Source organism: Abramis brama (genome assembly GCF_963993115.1).
Source record: "Abramis brama genome assembly, chromosome: 20".
NCBI lineage: Eukaryota > Metazoa > Chordata > Actinopteri > Cypriniformes > Leuciscidae > Abramis > Abramis brama.
The window spans coordinates 31,421,593-31,449,329 of NC_139982.1; the positions used below are offsets into that span (position 1 = coordinate 31,421,593).

General features: G+C 38.7%; 2 protein-coding genes and 1 long non-coding RNA gene across 6 annotated transcripts; all 3 read left to right on the forward strand.

Moving 5' to 3' along the window:
- Positions 1–1,228: 1,228 nt before the first annotated feature.
- On the forward strand, positions 1,229–8,739 carry LOC311071552 (uncharacterized protein). Of its 2 annotated transcripts, XM_084095951.1 has the most exons (3): positions 6,147–6,267; positions 6,356–6,442; positions 6,865–8,739. In XM_084095951.1, exons 2-3 carry the CDS (start codon positions 6,364–6,366, stop codon positions 8,391–8,393), a joined length of 1,608 nt encoding a protein of 535 aa, XP_083952077.1. In that variant the 5' UTR covers positions 6,147–6,267; positions 6,356–6,363; the 3' UTR covers positions 8,394–8,739. The 2 variants fall into 2 exon arrangements, with proteins under 2 accessions (XP_083952078.1, XP_083952077.1); XM_084095952.1 differs by lacking the exons at positions 6,147–6,267; positions 6,356–6,442 and adding an exon at positions 1,229–1,379.
- A 4,799-nt stretch (positions 8,740–13,538) lies between these two features.
- Positions 13,539–24,752, forward strand: LOC311071549 (uncharacterized protein). Of its 3 annotated transcripts, none has more exons than XM_084095940.1 (3): positions 13,539–13,605; positions 13,694–13,780; positions 21,929–24,752. In XM_084095940.1, the coding sequence occupies exons 2-3, from the start codon at positions 13,702–13,704 to the stop codon at positions 23,347–23,349; spliced, it is 1,500 nt and encodes a 499-aa protein (XP_083952066.1). In that variant the 5' UTR covers positions 13,539–13,605; positions 13,694–13,701; the 3' UTR covers positions 23,350–24,752. The 3 variants fall into 3 exon arrangements, with proteins under 3 accessions (XP_083952066.1, XP_083952065.1, XP_083952067.1); XM_084095939.1 differs by lacking the exon at positions 21,929–24,752 and adding an exon at positions 14,205–16,176; XM_084095941.1 differs by lacking the exons at positions 13,539–13,605; positions 13,694–13,780 and adding an exon at positions 21,272–21,522.
- LOC311071557 lies at positions 16,653–19,216 on the forward strand. Its single transcript, XR_014603893.1, has 3 exons — positions 16,653–16,842; positions 16,980–17,066; positions 17,245–19,216. It is a non-coding gene; the product is annotated as an uncharacterized lncRNA (long non-coding RNA).
- Positions 24,753–27,737: the final 2,985 nt, after the last annotated feature.

Consider the following 27,737-nt stretch of genomic DNA (forward strand, 5'->3'; position numbering starts at 1 on the left):
GTTTTTTAAGTAAAGAATATAAAACTTGTCGTGCGTGCGTGCCTTTGGTTCTGATATGCGTTTTATAGCCTACTAAACTCACTGAAAATGCTGTATCAAAACTCATCTCTTCCAAGCTCGACCTTGGTTGCATTATATGATTACTTATGTTATAAGTGGACATACGACTCAATGGTAAATGGGGAATCACTCGATCAGTATCAAACCCCCCCCCCAAAAAATTTATTTTTCTTACCCCATTGGCAGATCATGTTTTGCTTGTTTTAAGCAAAAACTCAATTTTTATTTATTTCCCCAGAAAACAAGACTTAATATCTTATGTCATTTTACTACTTTAGTCAAATAACGTTACATCTTTATTTAAGAAATGTTTGATATTTGGACTGGAAACAAGACAAAAATACTAGGCTAAGTAAGAAAAGCATTTTTTGCAGTGTAATAACTGAACTTGTAACAGTTTTGTTGCAAAGCACAATATTATGGTGAAATTAGATCTCGTGTTTGAGTTAAAACCGAATTATTGTTAAGCATAGCAAGAATCATAGCAAAAAGGCTAACAAATAAGAGTTATACCCACCAATTAATATTGCCCCTTCATTCATGACATGGATACCGTAATCATACAGAGAAAACAGTTGCTTTATCTTTCGCTCGTTTCTAAATTGGGCATCTGATGGCTTTGACCTTTCTTGTCCATCTCTTATTTGGCACTCGACATCGACAATCAACAGATTTCCCCTGATCCCCCCCATAACAACTGTCACTCACGACGAGTCCACAAGTCAAGACTAAACCAATTCACCTTGGTGGTGGTGACCAAGTAATCGTTTTGTATTACCTATTTTTATTAGCCATTCAGACAATTCAGAAAAACAAAAATGTGCAGGAAATATAGAGGCCTGTATTTATAATATTATGAATGAAATGTGCGCTATTTGAAAGAAAGTCGAGGTGTGGCTTACTTAGATAACTATATGGATCCGCGCCTCCGCACCCCTCCCCTTTCCCCTTCTCAAACAAACAGCTTATGTGCACGGCATCTTCTCAGCAAGCAGGGGCGCAAATTTGCCAATTCCCCACACATTGAAATGATAGATAATATAATTTTTTTTTTTCTGCTCGTGCCGGCGGCGGCGCTACTGCAAAAGTGAAAACAAACAAAGAGGATTCAACTTCACTGTCAGTGCTGTTAAATTAAACGATCATACTGTAGGTAAATATGCTTCAGAATTTTGGATATATGGCAAGATTACATTTTAAATTCACAGATTAACGGTGGCTTTACTCTCCAGTTTGAAAAATGAAACTAAACAAGACAAAACCAAAAAGGCTCTTCACACTGATCCTTGCACTTCACATCACATCTATACATGGTGAAGGTAATGTACAATTTCAAGCAAATGCGGATCTATAGGCCTACTGTTCTGATGCATGCATTACTGTCTTTTTACTTAAAACAACAGTATAATTAGTCTTGTACATAATGCTTTTATATGCAAATTTTTAATATTTGTTGTAGTTTACTTTCAATAACTAAAAATAAATTTGACCACTGTAGTGGACACCATGCATTTGGGGATTTAATGTAAGTCAATAGAAATTTGTAAGCAAATATTTTCTTTAAAAAAATAAACATAATGTAATTAATTACCATGCATTAGAGTGTTAAACCAAAAATGTTTTACATGAGCAATTATATCAGAGTGAGTCAAGACACTGTATATAGTTAGTAGATCATTTAGGCTACTTTTTATTCAAATAGTATTATCTGATATTTTTATCTTTACCTTTTCTCTTTCAGCTACTCAAGATGTGCATGAAGAAAATCAGCTCTTGTCTTTAATATATGACACTTTAGGAGGAGCGGCTGGAATCATAGGATGGATTTCCCTTGTTTCATTTACAGCTCTTGTTATTTACACTGAAGGAAATGACAAAATCTTGATTTTTGGGGCAAAATTTGCAGCGCTTGAATTGTTTATGGTCTATCTAAGACATGTTCTGAGTCCAGATGTTGCTATACCGCTAAATTTGGCCTTAATAACATCAATTGCAACTATATTTACAATAGACAGCATAAGTAGCAGTTGTCCACCAAACGTCAGCAATACCATATGGGATCTGATAGCAGATATTATCATTCTTCTACGTACGTGGATAGCAATTATATCTTTACCATTTCATCTGGGTTCACCTCTGGTCTTTGGGACAATCATCAGCGTCAGGTCGTGGTCAGATGTGCTCATCGCGTGTTACGCGGCTCCTGGAGTCACAGTCGGGGCTCATGCATTCATATTTCACTATGAAAATATTAGTCGTGAATCTCCAGTCTTTGTGCTCGGGTCATTTCTGTGTTGTATCATCGGGGCGACACTTTCAATGGGGTTTGTGACTGTGTTTGCTGTACTTGGTGTGAAGATGACAACAATACTGCTAATATTAGGAGTTATAATGGCATATTGGCATTTAAAGCCTGAAACTCTGGGGAAAGTGATCGGTTTAACAGTTCTTACACTGTTTCTTTCATGTGGTTGTGTGCTCATTGGTTCAGTCTTTCTTATTTTAGGGTGAATGATGAGTTTTCTCAAAGTACTTCTTGAAAGCTTAGTCAGTTCTTACTTGTTTTATGCAGTATTACTGTTAATAGTAATTTGTAGAAGGCAGACTGCATCAGTTCAAGTGACAAACAGTGACTAAGTTATAATTGTTGCAAAAGCTCTGGATCAAAACATCTATTAAACATCTGAAAACATTGCTTTGTATTATGTGTTTGTAATAAAATATCTAGTTTACATTTTAGGAACTAATAAGCTTAAGATTTTCTTTTATATAAATAAGCTTTAAAATATTTGATATTATATTTGAATATTAAGCCTTTGAAATCACTAGGATTACAAGTTTTTTAAGTTTGTTGTGAAATTAGACAAACTATCTACTATAGTGCATTTATATATTCAAGATATTTCTTTCAAACAGTCCTCTCATATTCCTTCTTGCTGAGTTAATGTATTTAAATCCTTCATATTTTTTCAAAATATCTCTAGATCTTCATCAGTGAACTGAAATAAGCTGAATTATGTTTCACCATCTCGATCGGCTGTTCTCTTTAAACATCACACCTTCATGTGAACATGATATTTCACGAGTTAGTTAAACACGGAATTTACAGAATGTTCATAGAATTGTGAAACAATGGAATGATTTTAGCTCAACTTGCTTTATGAAACAGACCTCGAGTTACAAAATGAAATTAACCACGACAAAACCAAAAGCTGCTCCTTATATCAATTCTTGCATTTCATATGATATCTTCAGATGGTTAGTATCTGCTTACCTCTATGTAGTTTGGTGATTTTTATAAATTTTCCTTTCATTTAAAGTTTATATGACTAAATGTATGCTGTTAGATTCACATATTCAATGTGACATACATTCAGATTAAAGGATTAGTTCACTTCAGAATGAACCTCCACAACATCCAAGATATTCATGTCTTTCTTTCTTCAGTCGAAAAAAATTAAGATTTTAACAATCCAGGTTTTTTTCCACATATAGTGACTTCAATGGGGTCCAACGGGTCTCTACACGATCCCAGCCGAGGAATAAGGGTCTTATCTAGCCAAACCATCGGTCATTTTCTAAAAAAAATATTAACATTTATATACTTTTTAACCACTAATGCTCGTTTTGCACATCCACGACTTCACACACTGATTCACTGATTGTGAGAATCCTTCGAGTGTGGGAATCTCTCGTCTCCTGGACCTCACGGCATTTTAATCGTCTTGAATCTGGAAGATCAGGAATCAGAAGAGTGTGATGTTGTAGTTTACACTAAAGCAAGGCACAAATATTTGAATTCTGGGGCAAAATTAGCTGTACTTGTATTGTTTTTTGGTCTATCTCACACACATACACACACACACACACATATATATATATACTATATATATACACACCCACACACTTTAATTTACTAAAATGTCAAGCATTTATATACTGAGTGCCTCTAATAAATCTAGTCAGTCAGCAGTAATGACATTTCCTTTGAAAATGATCCTTTGATCATGTATTATCAGGACCCCTTCCAGACCCAGCTGTCCGTTGAAGATTAAGTATTTGCAAGATCTTGTGTGGCCTTTCAGACATGACTTTAGTGGATTTGAAATTTGGTTCAGTTCCTCATGGCTCAGTTTTCTCTTATCAGTGTAGTATCTCGAGAAATTTGCATCCATCCTGAAGCCCCCTTACTCCCTCAACTTCCATTATATGGCTATAAATTAGCAAGACACGTAAATTATGTCCCCAGTTATCATCATATTGAGAGTTTGGTGGTCGCTCGTGAATTATCATACCCTGGAAATCCAGAGTTCTCGTGAGAGCACAAGTTGAATTTGCTCAGCGAGTTTACTCTGGTGTCGAGTAATGATGCTCATTAAATATGCCCTCGTATCCGAGCTGCACCAATCGCATCGGGTTATCTGATATAGCCGGGGTGACGACAGTGCTGTGACGTTGAAGTCATTAGTAAACATTGCTGGCTATGGATGAACACCAGTTGTTTGAAACGGCTTTGGCCGCTACAATGAACGAGTTAGACTTGGCTTTTTCTCTAAAAGAGGAGCAGAAGACGGCGCTCGAATCGTTCCTTTGCAAGAAGGGCGTTTTTGCTGTTTTGCCGACCGGATACGGCAAGAGTCTAATCTACCAGTTATCTCTGCTGGTAGCTAAGCGTATGGGGCTTGTTGTGATTGGTCGTAGTGTTATCCAATTGCGTGCAGTGAGATTTTCAAAAGCATGCTTGGTGCCGCCCCTCGAGCTGGCCGATTTTCATTAGTCGATGCCAAACCGTTAATCTTTCAGATTTAGGTCTGGATTTCCAGGCTAGAATTATCATGCATCATTAAGAAGAACACAAGAGAGCAAATTAGAGAATCCACTCTGGAAGCAAATGCATTAGCCACGCTTAACTATGAGAAGTATACCAGCCAATCACAGCGCACTCCTTCTCCTGAATACTGATCACACACACCTGCACCTCATCACCACCCTCATCACTCCCACTATATATACACACACTTCACCCCAGCTCATTGTCTGGTCTTGTTTCTATACGAAGTGGACACTTACCTTGTTTCCTCCTGTGATCATACCGATATCTCCGGTGAACTTCTTCCAGTCTCCTCTCCAGTGTTTCCTCGTCTCTCTCTCCTGTATCCCTCTCCAGCGTTCCTCTGTGTCTCCGTTCTGTGTCTCCGGCATCAGCTCTGCCATCCATCTCTTCATCTACCTGTCATCACGCCTGTGAGAAGGAACATTCCCGTTCACCGCCAGTATCCCGCTCTGCAGATTATCATTAAACTTCTCACTTACTTGTATTCCGCTCATTGTCAATAAAGATCCTATTAACGTCCATCTTCCTCTCCTGAGTCCTGCTTTCATAACATCTGCCATGAAAATGGATATTGACCTTGAGCCAGAAGTCCTACACCAGTACAGTGACTTTTGTAGTGTAAATGCGTCAGCTTCTGGGTTTGTTACACACCCTGATGTGCCATACCTTGGTGCTAGCCCTGACACTAAAGTGTATGATCCAACTGAAGATCATCCCTTTGGGTTAGCTGACCCAAATGTCCCAATGTTGACAAACAGAAGCTACACACATTAAATTCAGAAATGGTCAGGCTAAACTGAGAAGAAATCATAAGTATTTCTGGCAAGTTCAATGCCAGTTGGCAACAACTGGTTTGCCTTGGTGTGATTTTATCACATCTACGCAAAGGGACATCACAGTTGAGAGAACGTGGCGAGATGACTCCCTGATCTTGGAAAACTTGACCTTTTCTTTTTTTAATACATATATTGAAACTTACCTTAAAAAACAATAAGTTCACACATGTAAACATGCACACACATATTGGTAATGTCCTCCACACTGAGTTTATTAAAAAGGGACATATCTATATACACTAAATGTCACTATTAAATTCATATATGTACATGTACAATCTATACTTATTTTATACTTGAAAAGACCATTTCACAAACATTCTTCAATAGAAAGAAGAACTGGAGCTGACGCACTCTCTAGTTGCCTCAGGATGGGCATTCCCAGATAAAGCAGAACTAGCTCTGACTGCGTTGCGATAGTATCGGAAGTAGCAATACACTGGTTCGATTACGGGAAATAAGTGTGATTTCAAAAGTGATAGCATAGAAACAGGATTCAACTTCATTGTCAGTGCTGTTAAATTAAACGATCATACTGTAAGTAAATATGCTTCATAGTTTTTGGTAGGATATATGGTAAGATTACATTTTAAATTCACAGATTAACAGTGGCTTTACTCTCCAGGTTGAAAAATGAAACTAAACACGACAGAACCAAAATGGCTCTTCACACTGATCCTTGCTCTTCACATCACAGCTATACATGTTGAAGGTAATGTACAATGCAAATGCAGAACTATACTGTTCTGATGCATGTGCATGCACTACTCTCTTTTTACTTAAAACAGCAATATAATTAGTCTTGTATATTATGCTTTTAAAAATAATGAACAGATTTGTTGTAGTTTACTTTCGATACCTAAAAATAAATCTGACCACTGTAGTGGACACCATGCATTTAGGGTTGTAATGTAATGTACAGTAAGTCAATGTAAATGCGTAGGCAACTAAATATTTTCTTTCCAAAAAATAAAAATTGTAATAAATTACATGCATTAGAGAGTGTTAAACCAAAAATGTTTTACATGAACCATTATATCAGAGTGAGTCCAAACACTGCGTATAGTTTGTAGATGGTTCGATTTGAATTCAAATAATATTTTCTTATATTTTCATCTTTGACTTTCTCTTCAGCTTCTCATGATGATGATGATGAAGTGAGGATCCTGATAGTGGGAATGCGAGGCGACTCCAGATTCAGCGCTGCAGATATTCTGTCAGGAAGGAAAGACGGTGGACAGGAGGACAGAGAGATTGTAAAGACTCCAGTAATTACAGACGAGGGTCGTAGAATGATGCTGGTCACTGGACCAAACCTCTGTGAGGACGACACAGCGAGACAGAGCTTCACAACAGCGCTGTTTCTCTCGTCTCCTGGACCTCACGCCGTTTTAATGCTCCTGAATCTGGAAGATCAAGAATCAGAAGAGTGTGATGTTGTGAAACGAGTCCAGGAGCTGCTGGGAGCAGAAGTTCTTCAGTACTGCATTGTTCTTCTGCACCAAAATCACCAGGAGCGTTTGACAGGAGCGTCCAGAGGGATCGCTGGAGAAATGATCAACGCATGTGGAGGCAGATTTCACATGATCAGAGACTCTGAACCCAAACCTGCTCAAACAGCAGCTCTCGTAGCGGAAATAGACAAGCTAGTTTGGCTCAATGCTCACGGATTTTACTCAGCATTGAATGAGAAAAAACAGTTAAATTCAGAAAGGCTGGAGCTTTTGAGAAAACTACAAGAAATAGAGAAACTCTTTACAGATCAAAATGTAAATGAGGAAAATCAGCTCTTGTCTGTAAAATATGACACTTTAGGAGGAGCGGCTGGAATCATAGGATGGATTTCACTTGTTTCATTTACAGCTCTTGTTGTTTACACTGAAGGAAATGACACAATTTTTTATTTGGGGGCAAAATTTGCAGCGCTTGAATTGTTTATGGTCTATCTAAGACATTTTCTGTGTCCAGATGTTGCTATACCGCTCAATTTGGCCTTGATAACATCACTTGCAACAATATTTAAAAGAAACCCCACAGTACTCGGAGATTTTGAGTGTAGCAAAAGTAGCAGCGGTCCAAAAATAGAAAATATCATAGGGGTTTTCATAGCAAGTATTGCAGTGTTTTTCATTTTATTTATGTCCATACCATTTGTTCTGGGTTCATCTCTGGTCTTTGGGACAATCATCAGCGTCAGGTCGTGGTCAGATGTGCTCATCGCGTGTCACGCGGCTCCTGGAGTCACAGCCGGTGCTTATGCATTCATATTTCACAATGAAAAGAAGAGTATTGAATCTCCAGTCTTTGTGCTCGGGTCATTTCTGTGTTGTATCATTGGGGCGACACTTTCAATGGAGTTTGTGACTGTGTTTTCTCTATATGGTGTGCAGAATACAATAATGCTGCTAATATTAGGATTTATAATGGCATATTGGCATTTAAAGCCTGAAACTGTAGGGAAAGTGATTGGTTTTACTGTTCTTACACTGTTTATTTCATGTGGTTGTGTGCTCATTGGTTCAGTCTTTCTTATTTTAGGGCCGATGATGAGTTTTCTCAAAGTACTTCTTAATAGCTTAGTCAGTTTTTTCTTGTTTTATGTAGCATTATCTTTAGGAGCATTAATAATTTGGAGAAGAAACAGCAACAAAAACAGCAAATGACACTGTGTGTGTTTATATAATATACACACAAATACATAAGCCTAAATATTTTACATTCGTATCTTATAACAGGAAAAAAGGAAAACTAGCTACTGTGCTACAATTTTATGATGTCAGCAAAGACTTTAAGCAAACAATTACTTTCAAAAAGACTGTGGCAGAGATGGCAATAATTGATCACCTGATTATTCTGGTAACATGGTATTTATGTATATGTCCAAAACATGGTAATGTCATGGAATTTTAAATGCTTTTGTGAACTGAAACTGTTTTGTTTAAAAATGTCTTTAGCCTACCTGCAAGAGTCATTCATAGTCATGTAGATGTTGAACTTAATAAAACAAGGACCTTCATCGCTGCTTGGATTGTATTCGGTAAATATTCTATTTGTCTATTCTATTTATTTAAGTAATATTTTACCAGGTTATCGCAGTATTTTTGTGACGCGTGTTCAACAGTCCAAAGTTCAGTTGGACGCCAGTGATTGACAGCGACTCTCAAGCCCCGCCCCTTGAGCTGAAACAGGAAATATGATTGGTTTGGAAATATGCCGCGCGGCTGAAATGAAAGTTCTGATTTGTTTTTGAGGATATAAAACTTGTCTATTTTGCCCGTGCCTTTCGGTTTTAATATGTTGTATAAACTCAGTAAAATACTGTTTCAAAACTCATCTCTCCCAAGCTGTTTGATCTTGGTTGCACTTTATCATTACTCATTATGAGTGGACATACGACTCGCTGCTAAATATGGCTGGGGAATCACGCGAGTATATCAACAGTGAAAGGCTTTCACTGAAAGCAAACAAACAGGATTCAACTTCACTGTCAGTGCAGTTAAATGAAACAATAGTACTGTAAGTAAATATACTTCATAGTTTGCGTTATTGGTTATACATTTTAAATTCCAAGATTAACAGTGGCTTTACTCTCCTCCAATTTAGTTTTCTATAATAGAAAATTAAGTTAATAAAATAAAAATAAAGTTAAATTAAGTAAATAAATTTATACAAGAAGTGTGTTTTCATGGCAGCTGTTTATAATTCAAGGTGCACCTTTTCAATATGCAAAAATACAGGTTATAAGCATTTTGGGTTTATAACTTTGCATTGGGAATATCATGATATTCTTAGCACAGTATTACAGAGCCACTAAAAGGGCCTTTGCAAAATTAAAAAATATACAGACTTTCGTGTATGCATGATAAACCATTAACTTAGCATAGGCAATGCACACTGAGTCACCTATTGCAACATCAGCCCAATTCGCGGTGTGGTTTCCTGGCCGCCACTGAGTATGCGTTCAAGCAGAACTAAGGCCTTGAAATATGATGTACTGCCCTAACGAAAGCCTTATTTTGACTACTTTTTTTAAAAGTACCAGTCTTTTTATAGCCATTTCGTGTGATGGTTTATCGATAGTTTATGATATTAGAGGTACTACCAAAGAAAGCCAAATTTTGAGCAAATAGGCCTAGATTTCTATTAATTCATGTGCATATGTTCTCTTTTTCTTCATAGTAAGATGGTAGGGATGCACCAAGGAAATACAGTAGGTTGTAGTATATATAAAACATATCGGTTACGTATGTAACCCTCGTTCCCTGAGTAGGGAACAGAGACGTTACGTCAGTGACGACGAATGGGGTTTCGATTAGAAAGCCTATCACCTTCGAGTATATAAAACGAGCCAATGGCAATGAAATGCCATGGGTCTGCGGAATTTGCATAGTGTAACTCCGCCCCACCTCGTGGGTAAGTAAGTACGCCGGCAACATGCAGATATGTTTCTTCGCTGAGGAGTCGAGACTGAACTAGGTGATCCCAGCGCTACAGCGGAAGTGGCAGGGAGACGTAACGTCTCCGTTCCCTACTCAGGGAACGAGGGTTACATACGTAACCGAGACGTTCCCTTTCATGGTCCCTACGAGTTACGTCGGATGACGACAAATGGGGTCCCCAGTCTAATCACGCCACCTCGGCTGTCTTCCAGTGCCCTGCGCAAGTCTGAGCTCCCTGTCGTGAGACTAGCTCGGACGAAGGACTCCTACTTAACACAGGAATACCAAGGTACACTGGGAAGCATATCTCAGTGGAAATATGCAATTATGCCCAGCCCGAAAGGGGGGGGGGGGGGACTTGGAATACACATATGACCCCAAGGGGCTGAATATGGAGTATTACTGGGGTGTCCAGCTGCAGGTGGAATATTTCAACCCCAGGGGTGGCAAGGTGGCTTGCCAAGAGAAAGACACATGTTCAGAGAGGCTTACAGTGGAAATACACACATGGGGGTCGCCCAGAGGGGGAACCATGCACATGGAGGCACCTAGCCAAGCGCGAAAGCTGCCAGTGGCATAACTCTGGCGTTGACGTCGACAGTGCTGGAGGAGACTCAGGGCTTAGGCTCACCTGAGGATATATCGCAGGTATCCCGTCCGTGGAGAGGAATGGCGAGCAAGCGAAGACACCTTAGCAGAATCTAGTACCGGCTAGGGTGAGAGGACACTGGCTCCACTCAGAGATTATAGAATCTCGCGAATGTGTTCGGTGTCGCCCAGCCTGAGGCTCTACAAATGTCTGTTAGCGAGGCGCCATGCACTAGAGCCCAAGAGGAGGCAACACTCCGAGTGGAGTGGGCCGTCACACCAAGGGGGCACGGTCGACCTTGCTGCTGGTATGCCAAAGCAATGCGTCCACTATCCAGTGAGACGACCTTTGCTTGGAGAGAGCCTTTCCCTTCAGCTTCCCATCATAACAGACAAAGAGCTGGTCTGAGGTCCTGAAACACTGCGTCCTGTCTACGTAAGCACAGAGGGCGCATACTGGACAGAGCAAAGCCAGGGCTGGGTCTGCCTCCTTCAAGGCTTGCAGGTTCACCACCTGATCTCGAAAGGGAGTGGTGGGAACCCGAATTCCAGGCACACTTCGTCAACCGAAAATGCCTGCAGGTCCCCTACCCTCTTGATGGAGGCCAATGCAACCAGGAGCGCTGTCTTCATTGACAGGAACTTAAGCTCCACTGATTGCAGAGGCTCAAAGGGAGCACTCTGCAGGGCCGTTAAAACCACTGAGAGGTCCCGAGAGGGTACGAGAGGAGGGCGAGGAGGATTCAGTCTCCTCGCTCCCCTCAGGAACCTGATGATCAGGTTGTGCTTTCCCAGAGACTTACCTTTAACTGCATCGTGATGTGCGGCAATGGCGGCAACATACACTTTCAGGGTGGAGGGAGACAGCCTTCGCATAGGAAGAGGAGGTGGCGAGCGAGTTGTGCCATACGGCGGGAACGTAGACCACCTTGACGGTTGATGTACGCTACTGTCGCGGTATTGTCTGATCGGACCAGTACGTGCTGACCCCTGAGCAACGCACAGAAGCGGTGCAGGGCAAGACGTACAGCCAGCAACTCGAGGCAATTGACATGCCAAAGGCACTGGGGTCTTGTCCAGGAGCCCGCGGCAGCATGTCCATTGCACATGGCGCCCCATCCCGTGGTAGAGGCATCTGTTGAAACAACAACATGCCGGGAAACTCGTTCTAAGGGCACTCCGGACACACACGAACGCCGTGCTACGTTAGATTTCACAAATGTAATTCCTATCGACCAGCTCACGTAGCACAGCATGCGTGGCTCGACTAGTCGAGACTGTTTTCCAAGATGACTCCTGCCTGTAAACGCGTAATGTACTGTCTTTATAAAGTATCTTCTTATTACACTTACAAAGTTCTCAATGCTTCGGTTTGCATGTAGGGACCCCTCATTATGCTACCGTGTTAGTGTGAGGGTATTTTGAGCCTTGTTAGTGGTATTAACTAGCGATTTACTAGTGAAAACATGAAAACACATCCAAGGGAACGATCGATTGGTAACCATGTGTTAATTACCCCTAGGTTCATTTTTCACCGGAATTGTCCTTTAAAGTCATATCCAAACATTTTTATGATTAACCCCGATATTTACATTTTTACCTTTCCCGTCCAGCTTCTCAAGATGATGATGTAAGAATCCTGATTAATTACATTTAATTAGTGCTTTTCTTGACACTCAAAGTGCTTTACATGGAAGGGGGAATCTCCTCAACCACACCAATGTGCAACTCCACCTGGATGATGCGACGGCAGCCATATTGTGCCAGAACGCCCACCACACACACACCAGCTTACTGGTGGAGGGAGATAGAGTGATGAAGCCAATCAGTATATGGGGATTATTAGGAGGCCATGATGGACAGGGGCCAATGGGCAAATTTGGCCAGGATGCCGGGGTTAAACCCCTACTCTTTTTCCAGAGGACATCCTGGGAATTGTAATGACCACAGAGAGTCAGGACCACGGTTTAACGTCAGAAGGACGGTGCTCATTAGACAGTATAGTGTCCCATTACTACACTGGGGTGTTAGGACCCACACAGACCACAGAGCGCCCCCTACTGGCCTCACTAACAACACCTCCAACTGCAACCTGGTTTTCCCAGGAGTCTTCCATCCAGGTACTGACCAGGCTCAGCCCTGCTTAGCTTCTGTGGGCAAACAGTCTTGGGCTACAGGGTGATCTCACGCCGTTTTAATGGTCCTGAATCTGGAAGATCAAGAATCAGAAGAGTTTGATGTTGTAGTTTACACTAAAGTGAGACACAAATATTTGAATTCTGGGGCAAAATTAGCTGTACTTGTATTGATTTTTGGTCTATCTATACACACACATACACACACACACATACATATATACACAGTGTCCTGCACTCACTAGTAAAAAAATATAAAAAAATATATCTGGTGTCTGAATAATTTTTGGTTTGACTGTATGGAAACCTACCTGAAAAAATAATAAGTTCAAACATGTACACATGCACACACTCATACTGGTAATGTCCTCCACACTGACTTTTTTTATTAATTATTTATTTAAAAAGGGACATATCTATATACACTTAATGTCACTTTAAATTCATATACGTACATGTACAATCTATACTTATTTATACGTGAAAAGACCATTTAACAAACATTCTTCACTAGAAAAAGAATTGGAGCTGATGTTGCCTCCGGATGGGCATCCCCAGATAAATCAGAACTAGTTCTGACTGCGTTGCGATAATATCGGAAGTAGCAATACACTGGTTTGATTGCAGGAAATAGGAAGTGTGATAACAAAAGTGAAAGCAAAGAAATAGGATTCAACTTCACTGTCAGTGCTGTTAAATGAAACAATCATACTGTAAGTAAATATGCTTCATAGTTTTTGTTAGGCTATATGGTAAAATTACATTTAAAATTCACAGATTAACGATGGCTTTATTCTCCAGGTTGAAAAATGAAACTAAACAGGACAAAACCAAAATGGCTCTTCACACTGATCCTTGCACTTCACATCACATCTATATATGTTGAAGGTAATGTACAATGTCATGCAAATGCGGAGCTATACTGTTCTGATGCATGCATTTATCTCTTTTTACTTAAAACAGCAATATAATTAGTCTTGCATATAATGTTTTTAAAAACAATAATCAGATTTGTTGTAGTTTACTTTCGATACCTAAAAATAAATCTGACCACTGGTGGAAACCATGCATTTGGGGATTTAATGTAATGTACAGTAAATCAATGTAAATGTGTAGGTAACTAAATATTTTCTTTAAAAAAATAAACATTGTAATAAATTACATGCATTAGAGAGTATTAAACCAAAAATGTTTTACATGAGCATGAGCAATTATATCAGAGCGAGTCAAAACACTGTGTATAGTTCGTAGATTGTTCAATTTTAATTCAAATAATATTTTCTGATATTTTCATCTTTAACTTTCTCTTCAGCTTCTCATGATGATGATGATGATGATGATGATGAAGTGAGGATCCTGATAGTGGGAATGCGAGGCGACTCCAGATTCAGCGCTGCAGATATTCTGTCAGGAAGGAAAGACGGTGGACAGGAGGACAGAGAGATTGTAAAGACTCCAGTAATTACAGACGAGGGTCGTAGAATGATGCTGGTCACTGGACCAAACCTCTGTGAGGACGACACAGCGAGACAGAGCTTCACAACAGCGCTGTTTCTCTCGTCTCCTGGACCTCACGCCGTTTTAATGCTCCTGAATCTGGAAGATCAAGAATCAGAAGAGTGTGATGTTGTGACGCGAGTCCAGGAGCTGCTGGGAGCAGAAGTTCTTCAGTACTGCATTGTTCTTCTGCACCAAAATCACCAGGAACGTTTGACAGGAGCATCCAGAGGGATCGCTGGAGAAATGATCAACGCATGTGGAGGCAGATTTCACATGATCAGAGACTCTGAACCCAAACCTGCTCAAACAGCAGCTCTCGTAGCGGAAATAGACAAGCTAGTTTGGCTCAATGCTCACCGATTTTACTCAGTATTGAATGAGAAACAACAGTTAAATTCAGAAAGGCTGGAGCTTTTGAAAAAACGACAAGAAATAGAGAAACTCCTTATAGAAAAGGCAGATCAAAATGTAAATGAGGAAAATCAGCTCTTGTCTGTAAAATATAACACTTTAGGAGGAGCGGCTGGAATCATAGGATGGATTTCCCTTGTTTCATTTACAGCTCTTGTTGTTTACACTGAAGGAAATAACAAAATGTTGAATTTTGGGGCAACATTAGCAGCGCTTGTATTGTTTATGGTCTATCTAAGACATTTTTTGAGTCCAGATGTTGCTATACCCCTAAATTTGGCCTTGATAACATCACTTGCAACAATATCTATTATAACAGACCACAGATTAGCAGAATATTTCGATTTTAGCAGAAGTAGCAGTGGTCAAAGCTTTAAAGAAACCATAGTAGTTTTAACATTATATATCTTTTCTCCAGTACTTTTTTGCATAGCAAAAATTATGTCCATACCATTTGTTCTGGGTTCATCTCTGGTCTTTGGGACAATCATCAGCGTCAGGTCGTGGTCAGATGTGCTCATCGCGTGTCACGCGGCTCCTGGAGTCACAGCCGGGGCTTATGCATTCATATTTCACAATGAAAATATTAGTCGTGAATCTCCAGTCTTTGTGCTCGGGTCATTTCTGTGTTGTATCATTGGGGCGACACTTTCAATGGGGTTTGAGACTGTGTTTGCTCTACTTGGTGTGAAGATGACAATAATGCTTCTAATATTAGGATTTACAATGGCATATTGGCGTTTAAAGCCTGAAACTCTAGAGAAAGGGATTGGTTTTACTGTTCTAACACTGTTTCTTTCATGTGGTTCTATGCTCATTGGTTCAGTCTTTCTTATTTTAGGGCTGATGATGAGTTTTCTCAAAGTACTTCTTGAAAGCTTAGTCAGTTCTTACTTGTTTTATATAGCATTATTTTTAGGAGCATTAATAATTTGGAAAAGAAACAGCAACAAAAACAGCAAATGACAACGTGTGTGTGTGTGTTTGTGTCTGTGTGTTTATAATATAGACACAACAAATACATATATATTTTACTTTCGTAAATATAACAAGTAAAAAGCTATTGACCACAAAATGTCTAATAATAGTGCTGTGTTATAATTTTATGACATCAGCAAAGACTTTAAGCTAATAAGTTCTTTTTAAAAAGACTGTGGCTGTAATATGGTACAGAGATGACAATATTGTGGTTTGGGAATAATTGATCACCTGATTATTCTGGTAGCATGGTATTTATGTATATTTCCAAAACATGGTAAAGTCATGGTATTTTAAATGCTTTTGTGTACTGAAACTGTTTTGTTTGAAAATGTCTTTACCTGCAAGAGTCATTCATAGTCATGTAGATGTTGAACTTAATAAAATAAAAAAAGACCTTCATTGCTGGCTCGGATTGTATTAGGTCAATATTATATTTGTGTCCTACAGTTGAGAACATGTTGCAAACGATTCGGTTCATAAGTGAGCAATCCGAATGATTCAGACTGAATCACCAACCATACAGATCATTTTACTACTCAAAAGAGTCATTAATTAGCGACTCTTCATCGCTAGTTCTGATTATAAACATGCATCACAAAATACACGACAACACTGGCAAAATATTGTAAGTGACGGTGTTCCCCAGTCAGAATACGCCAAAATCTACAGTCAAACAAAGGTATTTCAGTAATATTTTACCAGGTTATCACAGTATTTTTATGACGCGTGTTCAACAGTCCAGAGTTCAGTTGGACGCCAGTGATTGACAGCAACTCTCAAGCCCCGCCCCTTGAGCTGAAACAGGAAATATGATTGGTTAGGAAACATGCCGCGTGGCTGAAATTAATGTTCTGATTGGATTTTAAGAATATAAACCTAGTCTATTCTTCCCGTATCTTCGGTTCTGATATGTGTTGTATAATAAACTCAGTGAAAAATGCTGTTTCAAAACTCATCTCTCCCAAGCTGTTCGACCTTGGTTTCACTTTATCATTACTGATTATGAGTGGATATGACTTAGTGCTAAATATGGCTGGGGAATCACGCAAGTATCAAAGGTGAAGGCAAACAAACAGGATTCAACTTCACTGTCAGTGCTGTTAAATGAAACGATCATATGCTTCATAGTTTTGGTTAGGCTATATGGTAAGATTACATTTTAAATTCACAGATTAACAGTGGCTTTACTCTCCAGGTTGAAAAATGAAACTAAACACGACAGAACCAAAATGGCTCTTCACACTGATCCTTGCACTTCACATCACAGCTATACATGTTAAAGGTAATGTACAAATATCAATGTCATGTAGATGTGTATCTGCTCTGTACTGTTCTAATGCATGCATCAGAGGGTTAAACCAAAAATGGCTTACTTGACCAACCAATGTAAAGTTAGTAGATCAATCAACTTAAATTAAAAATAAATGTTCAGGTATTTTTATCTTTAACTTTCTCTTCAGCTTCTCATGATGAAGATGATGAAGTGAGGGTCCTGATAGTGGGAATGCGAGGCGACTCCAGATTCAGTGCTGCAGATATTCTGTCAGGAAGGAAAGACGGTGGACAGGAGGACAGAGAGATTGTAAAGACTCCAGTAATTACAGACGAGGGTCGTAGAATGATGCTGGTCACTGGACCAAACCTCTGTGAGGACGACACAGCGAGACAGAGCTTCACAACAGCGCTGTTTCTCTCGTCTCCTGGACCTCACGCCGTTTTAATGCTCCTGAATCTGGAAGATCAAGAATCAGAAGAGTGTGATGTTGTGAAACGAGTCCAGGAGCTGCTGGGAGCAGAAGTTCTTCAGCACTGCATTGTTCTTCTGCACCAAAATCACCAGGAACGTTTGACAGGAGCGTCCAGAGGGATCGCTGGAGAAATGATCAACGCATGTGGAGGCAGATTTCACATGATCAGAGACTCTGAACCCAAACCTGCTCAAACAGCAGCTCTCTTAGCAGAAATAGACAAGCTAGTTTGGCTCAATGCTGACGGATTTTACTCAGTATTGAATGAGAAACAACAGTTAAATTCAGAAAGGCTGGAGCTTTTGAAAAAACTACAAGAAATAGAGAAACTCCTTACAGAAAAGGCCGATCAAAATGTAAATGAGGAAAATCAGCTCTTGTCTGTAATATATGACACTTTAGGAGGAGCGGCTGGAATCATAGGATGGATTTCTCTTGTTTCATTTACAGCTCTTGTTGTTTACACTGAAGGAAATGACAAAATGTTGAATTTTGGGGGGAAATTAGCAGCGCTTGTGTTGTTTATGATCTATCTTAGACATTTTCTGAGTCCAGATGTTGCTATACCACTAAATTTTGCCTTGATAACATCACTTGCAACTATATTTACAATAGACCACAAATTAGTGGAATATTTTAATTTAGACAGAATTATCAGAAGTGTAAAATCCTCAGCGGTTTTAGCATTACTTATCTATTTACCAATACTTCTTAACATGGCAACAATTCTATTTTTACCAGTTGTTCTGGGTTCATCTCTGGTCTTTGGGACAATCATCAGCGTCAGGTCGTGGTCAGATGTGCTCATCGCGTGTCACGCGGCTCCTGGAGTCACAGCCGGTGCTTATGCATTCAAATTTCACCATGAAAAGATTAGTCGTGAATCTCCAGTCTTTGTGCTCGGGTCATTTCTGTGTTGTATCATTGGGGCGACACTTTCAATGGGGTTTGTGACTGTGTTTGCTCTACTTGGTGTGAAGACGACAATAATGCTGCTAATATCAGGGCTTACAATGGCATATTGGCGTTTAAAGAGTGAAACTCTAGGGGAAGTGATTCGTTTTACTGTTCTTATACTGTTTTTTCCATGTGGTTGTGTGCTCATTGGTTCAGTCTTTCTTATTTTTGGGCTGATGATGAGTTTTCTCAAAGTACTTCTTGAAAGCTTAGTCAGTTCTTACTTGTTTTATGCAGCATTATCTTTAGGAGCATTAATAATTTGGAGAAGAAACAGCAACAACAACACTAAATGACAACGTGTGTGTGTGTGTGTGTGTGTCTGTGTGTTTATAATATAGACACAACAAATGCATATATATTTTACATTCGTAAATATAACAAGAAAAAAGCTATTGACCACAAAATGGCTAATAATAGTGATGTGTTATAATTTTATGACATCAGCAAAGACATTAAGCAAATAGTTATTTTTAAAAAGACTAACTCACTGTGGCTGCATGAAACAGAGATGACAATACTGTGGTTTGGTAATAACTGATCACCTGATTATTCTGGTAACATGGTATTTATGTATATGTCCAAAACATGCTAATGTCATGGTATTTTAAATGCTTTTGTGTACTGAAACTGTTTGGTTTGAAAATGTCTTTACCTGCAAGAGTCATTCATAGTCATGTAGCTGCTAGATGTTGAACTTAATAAACAAAAGACCTTCATTGCTGGCTTGGATTGTATTAGGTCAATATTATATTTGTGTCCTACAGTTGAGAACATGTTGCAAACGATTCGGTTCATAAGTGAGCAATCCGAATGATTCAGACTGAATCACCAACCATACAGATCATTTTACTACTCAAAAGAGTCATTAATTAGCGACTCTTCATCGCTAGTTCTGATTATAAACATGCATCACAAAATACACGACAACACTGGCAAAATATTGTAAGTGACGGTGTTCCCCAGTCAGAATACGCCAAAATCTACAGTCAAACAAAGGTATTTCAGTAATATTTTACCAGGTTATCACAGTATTTTTATGACGCGTGTTCAACAGTCCAGAGTTCAGTTGGACGCCAGTGATTGACAGCAACTCTCAAGCCCCGCCCCTTGAGCTGAAACAGGAAATATGATTGGTTAGGAAACATGCCGCGCGGCTGAAATGAATGTTATAATTGGATTTTAAGAATATAAACCTAGTCTATTCTTCCCGTATCTTCGGTTCTGATATGTGTTGTATAATAAACTCAGTGAAAAATGCTGTTTCAAAACTCATCTCTCCCAAGCTGTTTGACCTTGGTTGCACTTTATCATTACTCATTATGAGTGGATATGACTTAGTGCTAAATATGGCTGGGGAATCACGCAAGTATCAAAGGTGAAGGCAAACCAATAGGATTCAACTTCACTGTTAGTGCTGTTAAATGAAACGGTCATACTGTAAGTATATATGCTTCAGAATTTTGGTTAGGTTATATGGTAAGATTACATTTTAAATTCACAGATTAACAGTGGCTTTACTCTCCAGGTTGAAAAATGAAACTAAACACGACAGAACCAAAATGGCTCTTCACACTGATCCTTGCACTTCACAGCTATACAAATACATACCCTCAATACATTTACCTTTTACATTACCGACACATACAAAAAAGAGGTACTTAAAAGAAAAATAAAGATTTAAACACTACGGGCAGCACTTGGGTCGTCAAAAGACACTAACAGGGAAAGAGAATCCTGCCCCGCCTCAAACGGTAATCACTCACTACAACCAACCACTCACACTGGTGTTGCACACTAGAAAGGGAATGAGAAACTCACTCAATTGTTAAACCTACACCCCAAAAAGAGAGGTGGGCAAAGTACCCTCTTTATCATTGGCCACAGGAGACCCGAGCGCTTACATTAATTACAAATAACAGAAAAAAAGAAAACTTTATAAATCAACAGTTGCTTATTCTTCAGTAGACTTCCTCAATGGGAAGCACTTCGTCTACAAAATACAAATTATATAAACAAAGAAAGAAAATCAAATCACACAGATTATAACAATTACTAATAAAAGAAAATACCACAAAACAAGAACATTAATGAAAATAAAACAACATGCAAAATAGAAACAAAACAGCAGCGTAATCCGGGGCCGTGCGTCTTGCCATTAAAGATAAGCTTACACCGCTCAGAGCTGGAAGCAAGCCTGTCATGCACGTTCCTTCCGACCTGCACGCACACACAGCGGTGAAATTTACTTTTTTTATAAACATGAAACGATCCACCAGAAAAGAGATCAGCGTTCACAATGATTCTAACACGACTGTACAGGTTCTCGCTGCACTCGAATAGTGTAGTGACTGCAGGACACAAGCTTTAAATTACACACTATTATAAAAATCACACTCCATATTCCACTCATTCACATACCTTATCAAACAATGAGCAGAATAAATGCCCCGAACCACACGACTCCACTAGGAACAGGCAACCATGATGCAAAAAGTAACACATCCCCAGCCATTTGAAGGCTGCATTTTTATTTGGAGTGCAATCATGGTAATTAGTCACCAGCCGGTTACCTGACACCGAATGTTCTGATTGGATTTTAAGTATATAAAACTAGTCTATTCTTCCCGTACCTTCGGTTTTGATGTGTTGTATAATAAACTCAGTGAAAAATGCTGTTTCAAAACTCATCTCTCCCAAGCTGTTCGACCTTGGTCGCATTATATCATTACTGATTATGAGTGGATATGACTCGGTGCTAAATATGTGTGGGGAATCACGCGAGAATCAAAAGTGAAAGCAAACAAACAGGATTCAGCTTCACTTTCAGTGCTGTTAAATGAAACGATCATATTGTAGGCCTAAGTAAATATGCTTCATATTTTTGGTAAGGCTATATGGTAAGACGTTTTAAATTCACAGATTAACAGTGGCTTTACTCTCCAGTTTGGAAAATGAAACTAAACACGACAGAATCAAAATGGCTCTTCACACTGATCCTTGCACTTCACATCACAGCTATACATGTTGAAGGTAATGTACAAATGATGTCATGTAAATGTATATCTGCTCTGTACTGTTCTAATGCATGCATTATTAAATCACATGTGTCTCTCTTTATTTGTTTTTCTGGGGGGGGGGGGGGGTATTGTGCATAATTTCTTAAATAATATCATAATTTGTTGTAGTTTACTTTTGATAACTAAAAATAAATCTGCCCACTGTATTCAGGGTTGTAATGTAGGCCTAATGTAAGTCAATGGCATTTTGTAAAAGCAAATATGTCCTTTTAACCACAAATACATGCATCAGAGGGTTAAACCACAAATAGCTTACTTAAGCAATTATATTAGAGACCAACCACTGTAAAGTTAGTAGATCATTCACTTTTAATTCATATAATATTTTCTGATATTTTCATCTCTAACTTTCTCTTCAGCTTCTCATGATGATGATGATGAAGTGAGGATCCTGATAGTGGGAATGCGAGGCGACTTCAGATTCAGTGCTGCAGATATTCTGTCAGGAAGGAAAGACGGTGGACAGGAGGACAGAGAGATTGTAAAGACTCCAGTAATTACAGACGAGGGTCGTAGAATGATGCTGGTCACTGGACCAAACCTCTGTGAGGACGACACAGCGAGACAGAGCTTCACAACAGCGCTGTTTCTCTCGTCTCCTGGACCTCACGCCGTTTTAATGCTCCTGAATCTGGAAGATCAAGAATCAGAAGAGTGTGATGTTGTGAAGCGAGTCCAGGAGCTGCTGGGAGCAGAAGTTCTTCAGTACTGCATTGTTCTTCTGCACCAAAATCACCAGGAACGTTTGACAGGAGCGTCCAGAGGGATCGCTGGAGAAATGATCAACGCATGTGGAGGCAGATTTCACATGATCAGAGACTCTGAACCCAAACCTGCTCAAACAGCAGCTCTCGTAGCGGAAATAGACAAGCTAGTCTGGCTCAATGCTGACGGATTTTACACAGCACTGAATGAGACACAACAGTTAGAAGCTGAAAGGCTGGAGCTTTTGAAAAGACTAAAAGAAATAGGGGGCAAACTTGAAGAAAATCAGGTTTTATCTGCAGTGTCTGATACTTTAGGAGTAGTCGGATGGAGTCTGATCATTTCACTGATTGTAGTTGTTCTGGCTACTGAAAGGAAGGTCAAAATGTTAATTTTTCAGGCTACTTTAGCTGGACTTGTGACATTTATGGCATCTACCAGAAATGCTTTGGGTCCACATGTTGCTTTTGCACTAAATTTGGCTCTGTGCTCCACAGTTGCGACTGTCTTTATTAAGTATCTACCGATGCGCAAGTTAAATAACATGGGAAATATCAGAACAGAGTTTTTATTTACAGTGGGTTTAGGAGTGACGCTTGGATCAATCGCTAGCATAAGGACTTTTTCTGATGTTTTCATAGCATGCTTTGCTTCTATTGGAGTCGCAATCGGCGCTTTTGCATTTTTAAAGTTATCATTTGAGCTAAAAGAAATGAACGTCCGAGAATTATTCCTGTTGTTCTTGTTTTGCGCAGTTGGCGCAGAACTCGCGATGTTGTGTGTGATTGTGATCACCGCTCTTTTTGGAGTGACGCTCACAATAATTCTGATCATAATCACGGTTGTAATTGCATCTAACACTTTAGATCCCAACAAGCAGAAGAATGTAGTTGAGTTACTTCAACCTTTAGTGTTTTTTCCATGTGGTTGTGTGTTAATTGGTTCAGTTGTTCTGACGTTAGAGATGTTGTTGAGTTTTCTTAGAGTATGTGTAGAATACCTTTTGGGTTCGTACTTGTTTTATCCAGCATTACTGTTGGGTTCTTTAATGATGATGGGACATAACTGCGAATAGCATTTTTCTCCACTGACAAGTAGCTGTGGATTCAGCCAATCATTGTTGCTCCTGCAGTGTCATTAGTCACATGGTGTATACGGCTCAGGTGATTGGCTCAATCTGGCTGCAGAACTCAGTGCCCATGTGCAAAGATGGCAGATTTCAAGCCATGTCCGTCCAACTGGTCCTGCGCCAGATGTGATAAATGTTCTTGATTAAAAACACTTTAAGTGTTTCATAATGTGAAAATGCTTTTTGCACTGTTGCCAGACAGAATTATTATTCATTTGTTATGCATAAACATTTGGTTTCCGTCTATGAAGTGCCAAAAATAGTGATAAATGAAGTCTCTTTCTTTTAATCATTTAAGATTAACTTGTATTGAACCCGTAACGTTCCTTTGATATTTATTTAATATTTGTTCTTGCCTCATTGGAAGTTTTTTCATTACATTTTGTTAGATTTATGCTTAAAAGAAGAAGAGAATTTTTGCCAATGGAAAATAAAATAAGTAAACAATTTTTGTTTTCTGTTAGAGAGGCCTCTATTAATATTTCACTATACTTCATGAATATGCATTATATTTGGCAAATATCTTTGATGTTATTCCAACTTTATATTGATTTTCCTCTCTGGTCAGTTGTTACAGTTTGATGGTTATAGATGAGATTTTATGGCGCTTGACATCTTTACTACATTAATGTTTGTTTGTTTTTTACAGTAAATTGGTCATAAAGACATTTACTGAGGTTTAGGGCACTACAGTTGGCTGGTAAAACCAGCAAACCACTTTGGGTTAACCTGTTTTCTCAAGAGTTAAATGAACCTTGTCCAAATCGGAAGTTGGAAACTATTGCGCAATCATCTTTTACGAACTGTTGTCTCACTGCACGTGCTTGTGTTTTCACACAGATCTCTGAGTTAAACGCTAAATAGACTCTGTGATTTACAGAAGACACATGAAGATCTATGGCTTTTATAAAACTCTCAGCTCCCGAGAGCCGCGTAAAACAGAAAACACTTCTTCTCACACACAGGATCCGTTTTCTGCAGCGACTCTGAGGCCGAGAGGTCGCTCTGAAAGAAACCAAAAACTGTCAAACCATAATGGATTGTCGAGGCGGTGCAAAAACCAATGTTCAGAGGTGAGCTACAAACCGTGAGATTATTCCCTCCTTTGTCTCGGGTGCCTCAGGCGTTTTTAATATTGAAGATTTAAGATATTAGAGATGTTTATTATGACTCATTAAAGTAACATTCAGGGCCCAGAGCAACAGTGCAGAGAAACAGATTGGGGCTATTAAGCTTAACCCTCTGATGGTCCTCGGTCATTTCTGACTGAATAATTTTCTGTTTTGAATTTTTAAAAATCACAGCTTCATCGGAAGGTTATGATACTTGGTGACTTTTATGGAATTAGATATGTGAATACAAAAAAAAAATTGAGGTCATGATCCGAGCATGCTAAGTGGTCGTAAAAAAAATAGTCACACTCGTGGGTCTTCGGTCAAAAATGACCGACCCATAGGAAATGAATGGGAAATTTACAAAAACACACACATTTGTACAATCTACAAATCAGCCACGATTCTAAAAAAAAGTACACCGCAGTAAAGGGGTGACACTCTACAACATCAAGAGTGCAAAAAATTCAAACCTACCCACACACACACACATAGAAACACACTTTTATACACATAGACACCAATAAATTCAGATTACAAAAAATCTGTTTTGAATTTTTAAAAATCACAGCTTCATCGGAATGTTACGAAACTTGGTGACTTTTCTGGCATTTGGTATGTGAACACACAAAAAAAATTGAGTTCATGATCCGAGCATGCTAAGTGGTCGTAAAAAAATTTGTCATGATTTCGGTGTTCGGTCAAAAACGACCCCCATAGGAAATGAATGGGAAATTGACAAAAACACAAAAATTTTCTACAAATCGGCCACGATGCAGAAAAAAAGTGCTCAGCAATGAAGGGGTGAAACTCTAAAACATCAAGAGTGAAAAACATAACATAATTAATAATTATAATTAATATATATATATATAATTAATATAATAATTATTACAATTATTAAAATAATAATTAATAAAATGTTATAAACCTTGGCAAAAAGTATTATTTGAGAATTTCTAAAAAAATACATTCAATCCACATCTTAAAAGTAAGTAATTTGGTCCAAAAACAACTAGAATTCACAAGCATCTCCATTTAGAGCTATACAGGCATCTAGTGGTAAACCCATGCAATAACATGATTTATTTAATTTTATGTTTAATAAATTGATTTATTTTTTATTTATTTTTATTTTTATTTATTTATGAAAGCCTAGTCTCTATTTTAACCGAAAATACTGCATAGAAAAAAAAAAAGAAAAAAAAAATCATTATTTTCAATGGCAAAAAATGGACTATAAATATTGCATAAATATTAATAAGTTCAATCAAATTGTCTCAAAATACTAAATAAAAAAAAAAATATATTATAGATCAAAAATAAATTGCATTGGTTTTTACTGGGATGGAGGAAGTTTCATTTTTAGGTGTCCGGTCACTTCTGACCGGGAAGGCCACGAACGTGACTCCTAAACGAAGACCATCAGAGGGTTAAACAAAAGTGTAATGTTCTTGTTCTTATTATAATTTCATATGTACCGGTAATACAAATACAGTGGATTTTGAGGTATATTTAATGAAACTACAGTTTTTTTGCACTTACCCTGGTAACACTATGTTACCTTGAAGTAAAAATCCCATATGAATATGGAAATCAATTGCTGACATTCCCATTAAGTTATGAAAATGTTATTTCTGAATATCCAGTTTAACATCTCAGTGTCTTCTGTGGAAACTTCCATGTTTTTTTAAGCTGATCCGCAGGTGTTTGCTTTTCCCGTGTTACTCGGTTTTCCTGCTTTAAGCACCAGTCCATCCTGGGCTGGGTTTCCCGAAACCTTCTTAACGCTACGTCGTTCTTAAGTTACACCTTAAGCTGTACCTTATCATTAATACGTGTTTCCCGAAACGTTCTTAGTTAAGTATACCTTCTGTAAGTCATACTTTCGGAAGGTTGGTCTGGACCACTCTTAGCTTTACCTTATCACTGTTGCAGGTCTATACGAATGAGTTTCATAGTTTCAATGAGTTTCTCTATTCTCTTATGAGTTTTAATACACCCAGACAGTGTTTAGTTAAGCTAATTCAAGTGTTTTCATGCAAAGAATAAAATTGTCATTACACTGATTGTTGTTAGAATTTTAATTATATTACTATATATAATACAATTTTATACATTTATTTTAATTAAAGAGCGCTTTTAAAGGCCAGTGAAAGCATAGGCTACTGTCAGTTAAGTCCTATTCGGACGCTATATTGTTTATCATGGGCTCGTACAGTATTTAAAACATTTACAGGGGTAAGTCGGTTATTTTAGTGCCGTCCGAATCCATATCAGTGTTTTTTCTCACCCAACCCACGTAAAAATCCCTGGCCAAATTAGTACCTACTGTTTTTTGACAAACAGGTCGTGTGGTGATTTAACTGCCGTCTGAATCCACATCTCTGCGTTTTCAAGAAGAGATTCAAAATTCACTGTTTAAATCCTTTTTGATCACTGCCGAGCACCGTAAGTGACGTACACTTTTATTACTGAAATGCTTGAAAGTATTTACAAGAACAATATTTCATCGCAGCTCCACCTCAGCGAACAAAAATGGGAAAGTTTACAGTATGGCAGTATGGTACTGAAAGCACATAAAAAATTATATGGTTATTATGGCAGCAATATGTGATACAATTTTAAAATATGTAGACAATGCTATTATAGGCTATTATAGTTTGGATTATTTTTATAATATCCCATGAGTCCTAGTAAATGCAATTTCAACTATTTCTTAAGTGCTTTTTTTTATAAAGAACACCGCTTTCTCACATAAACAGCCCCTGGACAAGAGAATAACTGATTCTCGAGCCATCGATATCAACAAATTCAGCACCATCGCCACGGACAGCGCTGGGTAACGTCGCACGTAAGAAGGTATATCTTAAGCGGCTTCCTAAGGTATAGTTCGGGGAACACACCTAGAAATGGTATACCTTCAGTTAAGTTATACCTTAAGAGTCTTCGTAGCTCGCTAAGAGACAACGTTATCGGGAAACTCAGCCCTGAGCATTAAACACCAACTGTCCTAACAGATGAATGTCGCAAGATGTTAGTTTCAGGATTATCTTTCTCCATCATTTCATCTCATGTGATTTATTCTGACAGAAATGACTCGGAAACACTTGAATCTGAGGAGACGGAGTTCATTTTAAAGTCATCTCGCATTAGAAACAGATTAACAGATTAGATCTGAAGATGTGAAGATCTGCTCATGTTTTTCAGCCCCTGCTGGTC